The sequence below is a fragment of the Odontesthes bonariensis genome, chromosome 4 (genome assembly GCF_027942865.1).
Source record: "Odontesthes bonariensis isolate fOdoBon6 chromosome 4, fOdoBon6.hap1, whole genome shotgun sequence".
Lineage (NCBI taxonomy): Eukaryota > Metazoa > Chordata > Actinopteri > Atheriniformes > Atherinopsidae > Odontesthes > Odontesthes bonariensis.
The window spans coordinates 12,285,699-12,302,747 of NC_134509.1; the positions used below are offsets into that span (position 1 = coordinate 12,285,699).

Below are 17,049 nucleotides of genomic sequence, written 5' to 3' on the forward strand. Positions count from 1 at the left end.
GCCTCACCAGCTCATCTAAACATAGACCGCCGCCGCCGCTGTCGCTTCTTCCTCAAGAATCACGCTGAAGTCTACAGCAGCACGCAGGTTGGTTCAACAATATCCGCCGTGAAATTGATATATTCAGACGTAGCTGGGCCCTGGGTGCTCTGTGGCATGATTACAGAACTGAGAGCAAACTGCGAAGCTGCGGAAAGCCTGCGTTTATTGTTGCCTTGAATACATCAGAGGCGAGGCGCTTCTTGTATTCTTTTCTACGTGTTGCATCTTTCCATTTCCGTCCATCCCGCAGCGGCCTCTTTAACAGCGCGTTCAGCTTCGCGTCTATAATCAAAATAGGGTGTTTGTTTCCGAGGCCTTTTTTTTTTTCTTTCCTTTTCTTTCCGAGAGACGTGCGTGCGCGCGGGGCTGTTATGAAATGAAAACGGATATCATCAGGGATGAAAAGAAACGGAGTGTCCAGTTGTACTTTGTATGGGAACTTTTTTTGCGTGTCTCCCTCGCGCCTACTGTCGCTTACACGACTTCCCTGTAGTTTGCTGTTGGTTGGTTAACGGTCATATGTGGTGTGTGAGAGGAACAATGAAACCTTTATATCCTGGTTCATGTGGTGGCATCCCGCCACATCGCTAATAACTCACTGTCTTTGTGTGTGTGGGGGTGCGCGCACGCGCAAGACCTACTAAACAATGCAATCCCCTCTGTCATTCATGAAGAAGTTGCAGTAGCAGCTCGGGACTGGACACATAAATCGCGTAAAGAGTTTCTCATGTGCAATACAAATGAAAAAAAATCTGAGAATGAGCTGCTTCCTTCTTGCAAGTTTGCATCATTTTCCTAGAATATCAAAGCTCAGACTTCAGCAGCGAGCGTGCATCAGAGCCTGGTACCAGTGCTGAGTTTCTGACATCCTTATCTGAGAGCTGGAAAACACTGAGTTCGATGTTACATTTCTGACCAGACATGACCGCACTGATGTTTTCAGGGAGGCTGTGTTATTTCAGGGGAAAGCAACAGTTGCCAAGCAACTGGAGGAAATGCCAGCACACGCGTGTTGCTAGACCAAAAGCTCCACCGAGGCTCAGGTCCCAACATACCGGCTCTGACCACATATTTGTTGTCTCGAACACCTTCAGCGTGTTACAGACGTGCTTTCCAACATCATAATGTAGACTTTCCTTCACTATACTACTGTCTCTGACACTGCCATGGTCATACAGCTGGAACTGAAACTTTCTTTTACCTTTACACTGAGCCAGTCTACTGTGCTAGCCCGGTTTTACACTAAATGACCAGTTAAGAGGACTGAGGAGATCGATGATGTCTTGAACAACCTTCAAGGGCCTTTTCTCTGGTTGCATTTGCACCTAAGATAGGAAGGCTGAAAAATGCCACTCCCAGCTGGTGGGAATGGTGCGGTGAGGCCCGATAAACAGCAGCTTAAAGCTCCATTCCTCTTCGTTTTCTTTAAGTTTTAAGAGGCTAATGTTAGGAACTGGGTTACTTTTGACTAATGTTTCCAAGTTTACGGTGTGTTGGTGGGTTCCAGTGTTGCGCTAAAGCGTTCATCCAGTCACCATTCGTTATACAGATGGTTCCCCTCGTGGTAGGAAAGAAAAACGAAAAACGATCCGATTAAAAACAGTTCTCATGGCGCGGACACCAAAAAGAAGAGGAATCCAGATGTATCCAGTAGTTCTCAGAACCTTTCAAATGTCCCCGCAGTCCGAAAGTCCCATAAGATTGCCAATCATATTCCAAACTTAAATACCTCAAAACCTTTTCTACTTCCTTTATACAATATATGCAGAGTGAGGATTTCTGTTATTTCTCCTGAAAGCTTCGACAAGACACCAAAACCACTCAGGCTAGGAGCGACAGACTGATAGTTGTTACTTATTGAAGTTTGGAAATCAACTGTGGGAGCCCCGATGTGCACTTTAAAGACAGAAACAGAAAAAAAACACCTCTTTTTTGAGCCATGAAGAGACGGGGTGCAGACCTAGCGCTTCAGATGTTTTACGGCAGTCCTCCTCTCTCAGGGATCTGCGGAATGCAGGTCAAGCGAGTGATTGTCTATTTTCTTCTAGTGCTGTTTTGACCATTCAGTGCAGTCACATGTACAGCTAACAGTCAGCAAAGTGACCATCAGATGCAATCATGCGTTTTCCTTTGAGGACAGGAGCAGCTTTCATCATAGCAAACAGAGGGAGGGTTTGTGGTGCTGTCAGTCGGGGCGCAAGCTGCCACCTTGTTTTTGGTCTTCTTTGGTCATTTGAGAAAACCAGTATGAGGCTTTCTGTCTATTTTGGCATTGAAGCAAGCAAAAAGAAGCGATGTTTACACATCAATCAGCTCTGACACGTGACCTTTATAACATATTTCAGCCCAGAGAAGACTTAAAGAAAAAAAAAAACCATAATCCCAAACAGCTTTTACTGATTTCTCTGACCGTGTGAAATGAATTTGAAAGAATCATGTGAAAGTGGCAAATTAAGGCTTGGAAAAACCTCAAATTGTCATGCTTCAGCATGGAGTTTAAAGAGAATGTCCTTCTGTGAATCCTGTTTTCTTGAAAAATGGTTTCCTTGTGAAACTTTAACAAATAATTAACCCAAAGATGAAATTTTCTCGGGGCCCAGTCATTCCACTTTAAAAGTATGCTTTGTGTAACATCTTGTCAGGTGCTGAAGGTTTACTGGTGTGACACCATAAATACTTTGTTTGCTCGTTCAAGAGAGCTGCTCCTATATAGTATTATTGCACACCTGAATATGTGATGGGTGCATCGTGGTTTCAGCTGAAAAAAGTTGGCTGTGAAAAGCTAAAAGCTAATTTCCAGAATAACATATTGAACATTTCTTTAGATGAGTGTTTGTCATTACACAACACCCGCTCGGCTCTGGTGTTGGCTGGTTAGTCCGGGCTGACACGATCAGTAAAGATGCTGCTCCGGATAAATACTGAACATCAGCAGTTCAGCTTTAAAAAGCTTTAGAGGATCATATTACACGGGAGTTTCAGCGTCGTGGCAGGCTGTCTTTGACCTGTGTTGTGTAGGCAGTGTGCCCTGATGCTGTGTTGGTGGCTGCTGACGGGGGTGTGAACTTTGTTCCACTTCCCAAATCCCATCCTCCACCCTCCCTCCGCCTATACATTTCTCCACTGCATGGCCACATGACAAGGAGTGTGAGGTTTCAAGGGTAGGGGGGGATGGTGGTGGTGGTGGTGGGGGGAGGTCAGGACCTGCATTCTTAAGCGTGGTCTTATTGTACAAGGTCATCCTTTGGCTCCTAAAACTACGGCTGAATGTGACTGAGTGAGGATGGACACGAGTCAGGCAGAGGGTTGAAGCACATGGGAGACGTCACAGTGAAGCCACGTGAGCTTCGGCAATCATCCGGTAGCCGCACAGTGACAAACGGCCTGTTTTTCTCTGTGACTTCTTGCTGGCTGTCAGCTGCTGCATTATATTCAACACACAGAATATTCACTTCATACAAGAGAGTCTCTTTTTGCTCACTCCTCATCCACCACAAAAGAAAAAACACAAGCTGAACTGTTCTGTCAGTTGCCTAGGAGCGTCCGCCCATACCACTAAGAATCTATATGTCAGAGGTTCGACTCATCTTTACACAAAACCACCTCCCTCAGGGCAGGCTGTGCTCCTTGTGAAACTGCTGAATTGTCAGCGACCAGCCAATCTACCGTATTTTCCGCACTATAAGGCGCACTTAAAAGCCTATAATTTTCTCAAAAAACAAAAGTGCGCCTTATAACCCGGAGCGCTTTATATATGGATTTATTCTTGTTAGCTTACGGACCCCGAAGCGATTTTGTGTGGTACACGGCGCTCTGTCAAAATGTTTTAGTAAGACTTTGGTAAACTACAAAGCCGCACCGCAGCATTACGGCTACAGTAGTCATGAGCGTAGCGGAGTAATATATATTGTGATTCACCATAATAATAACAAAATTGAACAGTGGGTTATTGAACAGAGAGCAGCGGGTAGAAGCGTCTCTACAGTCTCTATTCGACTGAAGGCAACAGCGTTAGCACGGGACATGAATATCAGTGTCAACAGGGCGTTCAAAGTTAAACTGCGAGCTGCGTGGGAGCAGTGGATGACAGAAGGCGAACATACATTCACCCAGGGAGGAAGACAGCGCCGGGCGACTTTCGCTACTATCTGCCAATGGATCTTGGATGCCTGGGCTAAGGTATCGGTCTCAACTGTGGTCCGAGTTTTCACGAAGGCCGGTGTTCAGTCGATTTGTGCTACTTGTCGAGAATTGCTACTTTGTGGTTTTGCGCATGCACCGAGCCGATTTGATAAGTTTAGCTTTCGAATCATCACTGAACTGCCAGGCAACAGCAACAACACTGTTTTGTTTCGCTTAATGCGCCTTATAGCCCGGTGCGCTTTATATATGAAAAAAGATCGAAAATAGACCATTCATTGACAGTGCGCTTTATAATCCAGTGCGCTCTATAGTGCGGAAAATACGGTATATTCAACAGAGCCAGATATTAACCACTTTATGTGTTTCTACTTGCTATTCTTATAGCTCAGTGTGTTGCAACATGTCCGACTCTCTGTGAGGAAGTTGGACATTCACTGTCTGATTTGGACTGAAAACCAGTATTCCTCTTCCTCTCTAGTTTTCAAAGATAGCTGAAATTTCAAACTATCAAGATTCATAGCAGCTTCTCAAACAATTTGACCCTGATTTCATACAGCAGCATGAAAAAGAAAAAGAAAAAAAGCAGTATTTGATTTCTGGCCAACGACTGAAGCTTTTGTGATCTGAAACGACCACTCTCTGTGTGTGCATCAGTGAACAGCCTTCATCTGAATGAACAAGGGGCAATAATCTAGTTCATAGTCCTTCCAAATGCAGCCATGGTGCAGCCATGCAGACAGTTTGATTACTTACACTTCTGCTGTTGACACAACAGCGGAGATGCATTCTGGATGGTCCATGTTATGCAGATTTTTAGGCCGAAAGAAAGCTGCTTCTGAGATCTTAAGGCACCCGTCTCGCCGCGATGGGATTACTTTTTGTGTGTTTAAAGGCTTTATGTGTTAATCCTCCACTGATAAGGGTGACATGATGAGCTTAAATGGCTTGAGCTGATGTTTGACACTCAAGATAACTAGCTGCTCAGTCACTCAGACGTCTCTTTAATGTCAGTGCAAAGAAGAACTGAAGCATTTTAGTGGAATTCAGTCTGACTGACCAACTATGTGTTTTATTGCTGTAACTTCCTGGCTGCGGTTTGAGTTTTTCTTGTATGAAACAGCCGAGCCGTGGTGTTCCTGTGAGCTGCAGGCTGCTGCCAGCCTGTCTTCATGTTCTGTTATGTGTCAAATGAACCTACTGCCCTCCCACTTTTTTTTTTCCAGTGTCTTGTGTTTGTGTGCTGGGGTGTGGGGTGACTGGTGGACTTGCTCTGCCATTGGCTTGTCCTCCTCCCAGGCCAAGTATGGAGAGGGGAAGTGGTGGAGGGTGGGGGGTTGTAGGAGTACCTTTTACCTCCAACAACTGTTGGCCAAGTATGACACTGATGGCACCTGCTGCTGCCCACCTGACTGAAAGACACACTCTTAAAGTGCGACTCTAATAACCATTTAACTGACCGGATAGTTCTCTTGTACTCGTGTATCTTGTAAAATGACAAATAAAATAAGTAGGAGGTGTGTTAAAACGGCAAATCCTTATTAAATCAACGGATCTCAGGAAAGATTAAAAAAATTCTCCACATTTACAAGTAGAAAGCCTGAACTGGACTCTCAGATGACGGGATTTGTGCTCATGTTCATTTTTTTACACTAAATAATTGTACACAGACATGTCAGAATCAAAAGTAGTTGAATGAGTTTATTACCCAACAAAGCATGCAAATCCTGACATTTCTAAAGCTCTTGGTAGAGGTTTTTAATTTGATACGTTTTGTTTAAAAAAAAAGGAAAATATATAGTATTTATGCTCATTTAGGAAAGTTGGATACACTAAATGCGTGCACCAACACTGACTCACCCGACATACACATGTTCAAGTCTGAGCATGTATGCAAATTCCAGGAAGACGTTGATGTTTCCAGTTCTTTCACTGTTAGTTTGTTAACTAATACAATAGTTTCCCTCTACATTGCTTCATTCCCATTTTTTTCCCACTCTACACTGACTCATTCACGTTTTAGTTTCCACATAGTTTTCATCATTGTTAACTGATTAGTGAACAAACTAACAGAATAAATATTCTGTTAGTTTGTTAGTACAGGTGATATATATGTGCTCTTAATATTTCTCCCTGCATCAATCTGGGTGAGCAGTATCTGATTATGGGCTGTCCCACACAAAAGCTAACCAATCGAAACTAGGGGTGCAACGGATCAAAAAACTCACGGTTCGGATCGTTCCTCGGATCAGAGTCACGGATCGGATCATTTTTCGGATCAGCAAAAAAAAAAATAGACAAGACAAATAAACATGTTTTGTCTTTTTGTTTATTAACACTTTTAAATTATTAAATTGAAATATATAAAATCAACTTAAAGTGCACAATTAACATCTTCTTTTCAACATAATCAAAGAAAAACAACTTACAGTGCAACATAAAAACACACCGATAGCGTTTGTGATCTCTTTAGCCCGGTCAGATTGTGAAGGAAGGGGCTGCCTAAATGCTGCGGTGATGAGCGGTTGTTCACCCGCTTTGGGTTTCACTCCTGTCAGTGAAACACCGGGGTGATGTCGCTGCAAATGCGTGGCCTGGTTTTCTTTATGTTAGCTATCGCTATGTCAGCTTTCGCTATGTCAGCTATCGCTATGTCAGCTATCGCTATGTCAGCTATCGCTATGTCAGCTATCGCTATGTCAGCTACGTGTTATGTCTGGCAGCGCGAGTATATGGAAACAGACAGAGGCAGCAGTTATCGTTACTGTAGTCACCGAAGTCTTTTATTTTCCATTGCCCACTGTTCTACATGTTGTACGCTGAGGACAATAAATCACAAACGAGCCATAGGACTGTTTGCTTATTGAAGAGGGAACTGTTGCAGACTTTTACCCAGAGCGTGGAAAGTAGCTCTGTCCCTGGAACTAGCAGGAATGGTAACGGCTGTGTGAGGACTGAACATGCGCACAATTTTTTTTTTTTTTCATAAATCAATCCACGGATCATGTGTGTGCCGAACCGAAATAATTGATCCGAACGGATCACGGATCAATGATGATCCGTTGCACCACTAATCGAAACAAACGGCGGTGATATCTTTGGGCGATATTCCGACAGCCGGACATTCAGGATGACAATCTTTCCCCCTCTGCCTTCGATCAAACGCTGATCAATGCAACACTCGCATATTCATCAGGTTAAACTTGGAAAAACTTGAAAAGAAAAAATCAAGTTGAGTTGTGTGTGGAGGCGTCGTTTGTAAGATTCGCCCTCTAACTGTGGATGAAGAACAGTTGGTGTTGTAACCGCTCAACATACGTATCAGGTCAACGTTGCACAGAACAGTTAGTTTGGTTTTGTTAGGTTTTATGTCCATCAAATATAGATCACTTTAAATGTACTATATTCAAATACATTGTAAAATGATGAAACTACAATAGTTTCCCTCTACATTGCTTCATTCCCATTTTTTTCCCACTCTACTCTGACTCATTCGCATTTTAGTTTCCACATTCAGTACTGATTAGTTAACTTAATGCACTCTCGGACTACTTTTTCACTCTCTTCGTTGTGGCTGACGAGTTGAACGGGTAAATGTATGAATCCGTATGATATTTTCAAAAAACTTAATTTCCACTTAAAACTACAGGTTCCAATGGCCTGAACTGAGACTACAGTTAAAATCTCAGTGAAAGAAGTGGAAACATCAACGTCTTCCTGGAATCTGCATACATGCTCAGACTTGAACATGTGTATGTCGGGTGAGTCAGTGTTGGTGCACGCATTTAGTGTAGACTAAAAAAATGCAGGAAAGTATCAGTCAACACACTTACCGGTTATGACACACAGACTCTGTTGTAATTGGTGTGTTTCCCTTTATTGTGACAGTTTTACTTGTATTGATGCTCGGCAACACGAGAATTGCTGTTGCTGTGTCCACATAACGTATGATAAGATATTGTTTGTCCCTTCTTGAATAAACCATCTGTGAGGAAAAATGCTTGAATCTCTTGCAGCTGTTTGTTTGCCTTCGTGCTCACCGTTAACATTTGTGACTGTGCTCGTGAAAGCAAAGAGCCAATTTCTTATTAGATGGGTTTGAAGTATTTTAAAAAGAAACACCTTTGGATCAACCTGCTGGCTGCTGTGAGCCGTAGTGAGTGGAAAGGGGTGTCTCATGCGTCTGTGTTTCTGTTTGAGAGAGGGCGTGTTTCTGCTATTCATAGTTGTGAGAACTTCAGAGGACTATTAGAGGTCAGTATGAGTCCTTCTAATAGCTACTGCAGCAGCGCCGGGACTTTCAGATAACTGCACGTCTCCACTTTGGACACAATCCCCAACTTTCTTCATTTACACGCTGCAGGACTGTGAGTACAGACATGAATTATTATTCGGTTTGTCGCTAATCTGAGCTGAACTTTCGGAATGTGTTTTTGAGCAGAATTTGAAATTGATGTGGACATGACTTGGAGTTGGTGTGATCATTTATTCCCCCCCTACGTTGAGTAATGGTAACACCTGTAAGTCTAAACCATTTGTGGGATTTAATGCGGAGTCATTTTTTTTTTTCTTCCCTGAAGGACAAACATGACTGCTGAATATATTTAATGGACTGTACTGGTACTTTGCGGTTCAGATATTGAAGTTAGATTTAGAAAAATCTCCTTTCGGCACAGACTGCTTGTTGAATTCTACGTTTATTTGGCATCGTTTCTATACCATTTTGTCCCAGTTGGCATTAGTCCCATTTGTCATGGGCATGGTGGTAATAATAGAAGTAGGTGAGAAGTCAATTGTTACCTCTGTGAAGGCTGTTCACTTCATTTACCTCCAATCCAGAGGTCAGATGGTTTGACCTGAATGCCCTGATAAGCTGAAAAGGAATGTGAAGCTAATAGAGACCAACATAAACTGGATGAGGACTATGCTATTAAATGATGTGAGCCTATTTTAAGACTTTAGCATTTAAAAATGGTTGCAAATTAGCCTTCTCAGAGAGTTTAAATTGATCTTCCCTGCCGTAGGCTCAACTCGTTTCCATTTCTTGTGGAGTTAATATTCTCAGCAGCTGCTCTAATTCTGGCGTATCTGACGTTGATATTAAAATTTTAGCAGGGCTGAACGATATCTCCAGGACACCAGCCCAGTGAGGTCATCTCTAAAATATTCTGAGCAGAAAGCTTTTCTTCCCTACAGAAACAAGTGGTTCAATGTCTGTGGCTGTGTCTGTATGACTTCATTGAGGCTTGTGATTAGAAAATGTGTGCGGAGTCATATTTCCTTTCTGTGTCTTTGTTTCCAAGTGCACAGCTGTTGAATAGGATAGCACATCTTCCTGTCTGTCCGCAACAAAAGAGCTGGAAAGGAAAACTGCACACTTGCAAAGACGGATCTTTTGACAACACATTTCTCAACCATTTGACCTGATATTAGTGGGGCCAATTAAAATGTATTAGTTTTTTTTTGTTTTTTTCACAGAAAGCATGTTGAGCAGCCACTAAAAGTTTTCTTAAGTCACTCATTTCTTTATGTCCTTTCAAATACATTAATGTTGTTTTGAAGAATTTGACACTTCACTAACATTTACAATCAGTTTCTCCTGAAAATGAATTAAAAAGACAAAATTAGATTACTTTAAAGGGGAAACTGGTTAATAAGCTGTATTAACATTAAGAAAAATAAAAGGTTCCCATCAAACGGCACGCCAAGTGCTATTTGCCTCCACATCTCTACATATTTCCTGTGAAGCCTCTGGAAAAGCCTTCTCTACTCTTATTGGTCAGCTCCTGTGGCCTGATTAGACACCCACCCACTGTTCTGCTTCAGCTTTGTTGAAATTCAATGTTTCTGATGAATCATTGACTTCGCAAATATGGAATTCACCTGGGAATGCAGGGCTGGACATCGAGATTTTCAAATTAATTTTCTAAGACATTACAAACCCTAAAATGCCACTAAGAGTACCTACAAACCTACTTCACTGTGTCATTAACAGGCCATGTGGTGCCATGTTGGTGTTTATAGAGGAATTTGGTTTCAAGTGGACGGCAATACAGCAGCAAACGACCACTTGCTAAGTGAAGCAGGTCATCGATGTTCTTACCAGAGCGAGCAGCCTCTCTGAGGAGTTTTCAGTGTCCAGGCTGTGGCTGCCTGTCTGTGCAGGGGGGTTTCAGAGCGGGCAAAGTTCTAGCTTGTCCTGCCGCTGAATAATGTCTTTGTTTTAACAAAAAAAAAAAAAAAAGAGGTCAGTTTTCTTACTTCTACATGTAGTGGTTTTCCAGGGCCACTTAAAAATAAGTCAAAGTCAATTCTCGGGGGTATTTGAAACATGTTTTTAGCTTTTCCACAATTTCTGTATTCATCTGTCTGATATTTTCACATCATAACTTATTGTTACGTATTAGATATTGTAAATTGTATATTTGTCAGAACTTGAATCCAAATAACTGAAGGCAGCAGTTGCGAAGTGGTCGATCATGACCGCATTAAAGGGCTGATTCACGGTGGATTTATCCCATAAGCTTTATTTTTCTTTTAAACCGTGTTTTTGTTGCATCAACATGCATTGAGTTTATTTTCATGTCATTCATAAACAACTGTAGCTTTTGCCAAAATGCCATAAACGTGGTGGATGCATCAATTAGCAAAATTTAGTGTAAAGCTGGCAATTGACAAATATGTGGAGGTCAGTTGCTAGAGTAGCCGTCCACCCTCTACTATGTCAAAGTGCCCTCTGGGAAAACAAAACCCCCATTATGCTTATTGGTGTGTGTGACCATACGCATGATGGAGGAAAAAGGGGCTGCATATATAGGGTGCCTATACATTAAATGAGAGGCAGCGTGACAGTGAGAAATGTGCTTTAAAACAATTCTATGTAACATTTCTACCTTAAAATAACAGCTTGAAAAAAAATGTGCGGCTAGAATGAGTTTTAATATTACGATTGGCCTGTCTCCTATGCCCTTCGGGGGTCTGAGTTGGAATAACTGCGCTATGTAACGTTGCTGGACCGGCCCGGGAGCTGAGCGGAAGTACTTTGACTTGCTTTCTGGCACACCTACCGCAAAAACAAATAGACCCCTCTCACGCTCCCAGGAATAAGGCTAAGCTAGCGCAACATTGTCAGTACGATCATCATGGCAGAGGCACCGAAGAAACAGAAGAAGACGTTGACTGATGAAGCAAGGAAGAGAAAGAGAGAGGCCGACAAAGCAAGAGACCGGACTAGAGTTGCTCTCAGAACAGCCTGTAGGGGGAGCTCCATAATGGGCTTTTTGAGAAGTTACATTGTATTGCTTTAAAGTGTTGGTGAACCGCGATAAGTTAAGAGGCGCCATATAGGATGTTTTGGCGTCGTAAAGGTTGTGCTGTTAAATTTAAGAGAAAGATTGCTTTCTTTCAAATTGCACAATTTGGTTTCTGCCAAAAGGAGGATTAGATCCCCTGTTTCCAATCGTTCTCGTTAATTTTAGTTTATTAATTTTGGTCTTTATCGAAAGGGTTGACTGTTAATAATAATCCCCTGAAAACGGGGAACTCCTCTTCGGCCAAGGCAGAAACCCAATTATTTATTTTTTTTAATGCAATTCAGATTGTGCAGAAAAATGTAGGAGGTTCTTCTTTTGTTCATGCTCCACCTCTATTATTTAAAGGTAAATGACGGGATTACAGGACTATTCAAAAGTCTTTATTTCTTTACATATTGCCAACAATATGGGAAATGGGTGCTGCGATTTAGTGAAGTAGAATACAGTATATAAGTAAAAAGTGTTTTTGAGTTTTTACAATTCTAACAAACTTGAAAGTCAATCTTTGGTATGAGCACCTTTTATTCTTCAACACTCCCTGAACCCTCTTAGACAAGTGTTCTGCCATTTCTTTAAGGAGTCTTCAGGAATAGTTCTCCAGGCTCCTTGAAAGGATATTCCAAAGCTCCTCTTTGGATGTTGGCTGCCTTCTGTTTCATTCTCTGTGGAGATGATCCCACACTGCTTTAATGATTGTGGTCCAGGCTCATCACTCCAAAAGACCCGTTGCCACTGGTTTTTGAGTAAGAATGGCTTCTTGACAGCCACCCATCCACGGAGACCATTTCTGATGAGGCTTCAGTGAGCAGTAGATGGATCAACCGAAGGGTCAGATGTATCTCTCGGATCCTGTGTCACATCTCACATCTGTCTTTTTCTTCTTTTTTTTTCCCTTAAGGACGTCACTTTCAAATACTATTCCGCTGCTGTTGATGTAGAAAAAGAAATAAATAAATAATATATATATATAAATAGAGCTGTATGGCATTTTTTTGTAGATGCAACTAAAGAAATGGGATGTCTCTGCCACAGGCTGCTGGTAACGACGTGCTTACAGGCACAATATTTTTGCTAAGTTGCATGTTATTTGTTGGCACAACACTGGTTCACCCCTCTGTAATTGGTCGGGTACAAGGTCTGGAATAAAAAAATCAACAATTAAAAGGAGCCGATGTTCAAAGAAAAACTTTGAAAGACCTTCAGAAAGCCTGGAGAACTATTGCTCTAGACCACTAGATTACGGGAGAGTTTGGCTCCTTGGAAGCAAAATATTAAGAAATGAGGGTTGGCTCAAGACTTATGTCAGAGGTGTTGGGGCTCTTTTTTTTTAACACAAATCTCTGAGAGCAAATGAAACTGAATCACACACGAAGGAGTCAAGGGATCAGACAAAGTGTCCTAATTGTACGTTGTTTTCTCCGTTTCTCGGCGGGATCAGTGCAGAACAGACATGCAGGCTCAGGAAGTCCTGAGACAGCTGCGGATTCCCGAGCTGGATGAGGTTCGGCAATATGTCCGAGGCTTTCCCACAAATGCGCTCATGGGTATGGGTGCCTTCGCTGCCATCACTACGTACTGGTTTGCCACCCGACCAAAAGCCCTCAAACCGCCGTGTGATCTTGGAATGCAGTCGTTGGAAATGCCAGTAAGTTGGGTCTTTTCTTCTCCAATATTACTGGGTCCACCTGAGTTCTGGTTTTCTTTCTGCCCTCGGTTACAGTAGTGGGAAATGCTCTGAAATAACCGTCCACTGCAGCATGCCCAAAGTACAAGTACAAAAGAAAACTTACCAGCTGGCCTCCTTCTGCTGGAATGTTTGTTGGATCATATCACGGAAATAAATCACAGCTGATGTTGGTACAGTTTCTCAAATTGCAAGCTATGGCATCCTTATTCCAGCCAACATTTGCAGTAGTGAAAAGTTTATCTCACACCTAAAGATGGCAAGTGAAGGGGGCTTTGTCGATATTTGTGGGCACACAAATGCGTTTGTGTAGAAGTCAGGCGGTCATTACCTTGTGGATCTTACTTTCTTTGCAGGGTGGAGAAAATGCCAGAAGATCAGTGCTGAACAGCAGCGACGAGCACATGACGCACTACTACAACGATGCACGCACAATATACGAGGTGTTCCAACGAGGACTCAGAGTATCAAGTGAGTGCATTATTTGTATCAGCTGAACAGGAAGCGACTTGAAGGCAGTGAAAAGAGAGAAAAATTGAGTTTGATTTTCCTTTGCCAGATAATGGACCTTGTCTCGGATCGAGGAAACCAAACCAACCGTATGAGTGGCAGTCTTATAGAGAGGTGAGGTGTGAAAGATGGTGAGGGAAGGCACGTTAACACGTAAGGCCACAATCCATTCTTTTCCCTGAAATTTAAAAAATGATGCGTTGTGTCTGCACAGGTGGTAGACAGAGCAGAGAACATTGGATCCGCCCTCCTTCATAGAGGACAGTCTCACACAGGAGACAAATATGTTGGCATCTTTTCCCAGAACAGGCCAGAGGTAACTCAAATGTTATCACCCTTTGCACTTTCATTATTGTTTTTTACCCTTTGCAGTCAACTATCTAGTCAGGTGTGTTAACATTTCTATAGTATTTACATCCTTTGTTGCTTTGCTGCGCTGCTTGCTTGGTGATGCCCCTTGTTCCCTTCCTTGCTGGTGAAGGCAGCCCCCCAAAAAGCATTTGGTAATTCCCCACACATGGAAGAGCATACTCTAGTCAGATTAAACTAAATCTGAATTTTTTTTGGGGACATAAAGGAAAATTAGTGGCCCAAATTTATCATCCCAAGAACACCTCCCCACCAGCGAAGCATGGTGTAGGCAGCATCATGCTGCGTGGATGTTTGCCATCAGCAATGGCCTGGGAAGTTAATTCTAAAATGAAGGACTAAATAAGTCAAATTCTTGAGGAGAACTTGTTTCAGTCTTCCAGAGAATTGAGACTGGGATGGAGGTTTACATTTCAGCATGACAAGGACCCTAAGAATACTGTTAAAGCGACACCCGAGTGGTTTAAAGGGAATGGAAGCTTTTAACCTTTTTTATTTTTCACTGCAAACATTTTGACATGAAACATTGACATGATTGAGGATCAATAGCAAATTACTGTACAGCAGCAGAACCCATCCAGCTTGAAGGACCTGCAGTGGTTTAGATTAATAGTTAGATGTGCCAAATTTATAGACATACCCTAACAGAGTATTATTATTTATTTATTCTATATTTTTTGTCGTTTGTTTTGTCTTTTTTTTAATTGTTTCACAATTTGAAATGCTTTGCACCTTCAGAGCTGTATTCAAGTGCTGGTGGAAATTTCTGTGGAAAACATTGTTTTTTGTGTGTTTGAATTGTTTGTCAATCTTTTTATTATTATTTTAGTATGATAATGTAATGCAAAGTTGTGACCTTTTTAAAGCTTTTCTCTCCATACAGTGTGTCTTCCACTTTCTCTCATGTCTACACCATCAGCATTCTTAAGTGCATTGTTTGTTTGTTGTTTTTTTAATTTTTTTTTATGGAATTTGAATTCATAATGTTGGCCTATTTTCTGTGTAGTGGACCATTTCAGAGCTGGCCTGTTACACATACTCCTTGGTGGCTGTCCCACTTTATGACACACTCGGCACAGAGGCTATTGGCTACATTATTGAAAAAGGTATTAAAAAAAAACAAAAAAAAACAACCTCATCAATCACCATCATCACTAACTACACCTCACCTGCAGACAGAAGCTGCGGATCTCAGACACGGATATTAAAAAGAGGAGTCGTTAATTCGATGTCGTCTCTCTTTCAGCTGCCATGTCCACCGTGATCTGCGACGTGCCTGAAAAGGCTCAGATGATTCTGGACTGCGTAGCTGGACAAGGGAAAACAGTAAAGACGATCATTCTCATGGAGGCTTTTGACAGTGATCTGCTGACCCGGGGAAAGGAGAGTGGCATTGAGATTCTGAGTTTAAAGGATGTTGAGGTAAGAGTGACGAGCTGCCTGAATCCTTATTGATCTTTGTCTTTGAGCGGATCATCAGTCCTGCAACATTTTCCGTGTAATACTACAACATGTATCCTCCGAGTACATTTGCAAATCTAGTACTTATTTGCATTGCTGTAACTCATGTTCAGGCTGTGTAAATAGGGCCCTGATGTGCAGTCTGTTCAATTTTCCTACAGACATGGTCAAACTTTTTGGTTTTGTTTTGTTTTGTTTTCAGGCTTTGGGTAAAGCTAACCATCAGAAACCAGTGGTGAGTAGCAAGAGCAGGTCAGCTCAGGCGAGCAGAACCTCACATGACGTGTTGACTATGTGGAGAAAAAAAATGGCTCCTAATTCTTCAGAATGTACTGCAATGACAGTCTTTGTTTCAACATGGATCATTTTCTGAGTTCATCGAAGGGAAAGATTGGCTTTTGCATGGTAGCAAAAGGATGCCCATACATGCGTTAAACTCAAAATTAATTCATGATATGAATTAGTGTAACTTCTGCTCTGATTACAGCCTCCAAAACCAGACGACCTCGCGATTGTCTGCTTCACATCTGGAACTACCGGTAACTAAAGAGCCGATCAGTTTAACACTTGGGAAACGTCTTTTGCTTCCACATCATGTCTGATCCTCCTTGTCCTCCCTCAGGAAACCCTAAAGGTGCAATGCTTACTCATGGAAATATCATCTCTAACACCGCAGCTTTCATTAAAATAACTGAGGTAAACAAACACACCTGTGAGACTGTGACTTTAATTTTCGAGGGAAGAGAGTTCAGAAATGCATTCAATTCAAATGTGCTCCTGTGGTAACAAGCTCTACAAACTCCCTGGTTTCCTTGCTGCTGATTGGTCAGACTTGGTCAGCAGCCCGAGAGAGAGAAACGGAAAAAGGACTTTTCACTCCTCGACATGTGTGTAGTCAATCAGTAAAGAAATCAGTCAATTCACGTCTGTTACTTCCAGTTGATATTGATCCCTAAAGACGATATCAGCAAAGGTTTAGTCAAATTAAACCGTATTTTTCTGGACACCAAACGCGCACCTCTGCACGCCGGAGATTTTTTTGAGGGAATACAATGTAAACACTGAACTATGTGATGTACTGTGTTCTCCTCCCTGTTCGGTGTTGTTCAGGGCATACTGAAACCCACCAGCAAAGACGCACTCATCTCCTTCCTCCCTCTGGCACATATGTTTGAGAGGGTGGTGGAGGTACAGTACCTGAGTGCTTGACTTGCATACGTGCATGTGTTTTTGTTTTGTGTGTCCTTTGCAGGTACACAGCATGCTGAACCTCCATGATATTCATGTATCCTATCTCCCCCTAGCTCACATGTTTGAGAGGGTTGTGCAGGTATGTTGTGGGCTTACTTACCTTCAAATGTGTAGTGCAATGGATTCATTTTGTTTTCCCAGAGACGGATTACAGTTGGAATTGCTGTAAGAAAACCTGTGTTCAGTTTCTTATACCTTTCTTCGATTACTTACGTTAACATTTAAAGTGTGTTCGATGTACAGCACTAACTTCACATTGTTTGGTTGAAACACTTTGGC

The 17,049-nt window shown here is 42.2% G+C and overlaps 1 protein-coding gene across 4 annotated transcripts in view; it reads left to right on the top strand.

The window, feature by feature from the left end:
• acsl1a (acyl-CoA synthetase long chain family member 1a) overlaps positions 1–17,049 on the top strand; it is a 21,532-nt gene continuing 4,483 nt past the window's right edge. The window contains exons 1-11 of one of the 4 annotated variants that reach the window (XM_075462996.1): positions 1–87; positions 12,934–13,140; positions 13,536–13,650; positions 13,739–13,803; positions 13,904–14,005; positions 15,065–15,164; positions 15,305–15,480; positions 15,722–15,754; positions 16,007–16,058; positions 16,142–16,215; positions 16,630–16,707. In XM_075462996.1, the coding sequence (XP_075319111.1) occupies positions 12,946–13,140; positions 13,536–13,650; positions 13,739–13,803; positions 13,904–14,005; positions 15,065–15,164; positions 15,305–15,480; positions 15,722–15,754; positions 16,007–16,058; positions 16,142–16,215; positions 16,630–16,707 (990 nt within the window). In that variant the 5' untranslated portion in view covers positions 1–87; positions 12,934–12,945. Of the gene's footprint in view, positions 88–8,431; positions 8,550–12,933; positions 13,141–13,535; positions 13,651–13,738; positions 13,804–13,903; positions 14,006–15,064; positions 15,165–15,304; positions 15,481–15,721; positions 15,755–16,006; positions 16,059–16,141; positions 16,216–16,629; positions 16,708–16,771; positions 16,850–17,049 lie in introns of those variants that run through there. The other 3 variants (XM_075462995.1, XM_075462994.1, XM_075462993.1) reach the window with 3 other exon arrangements.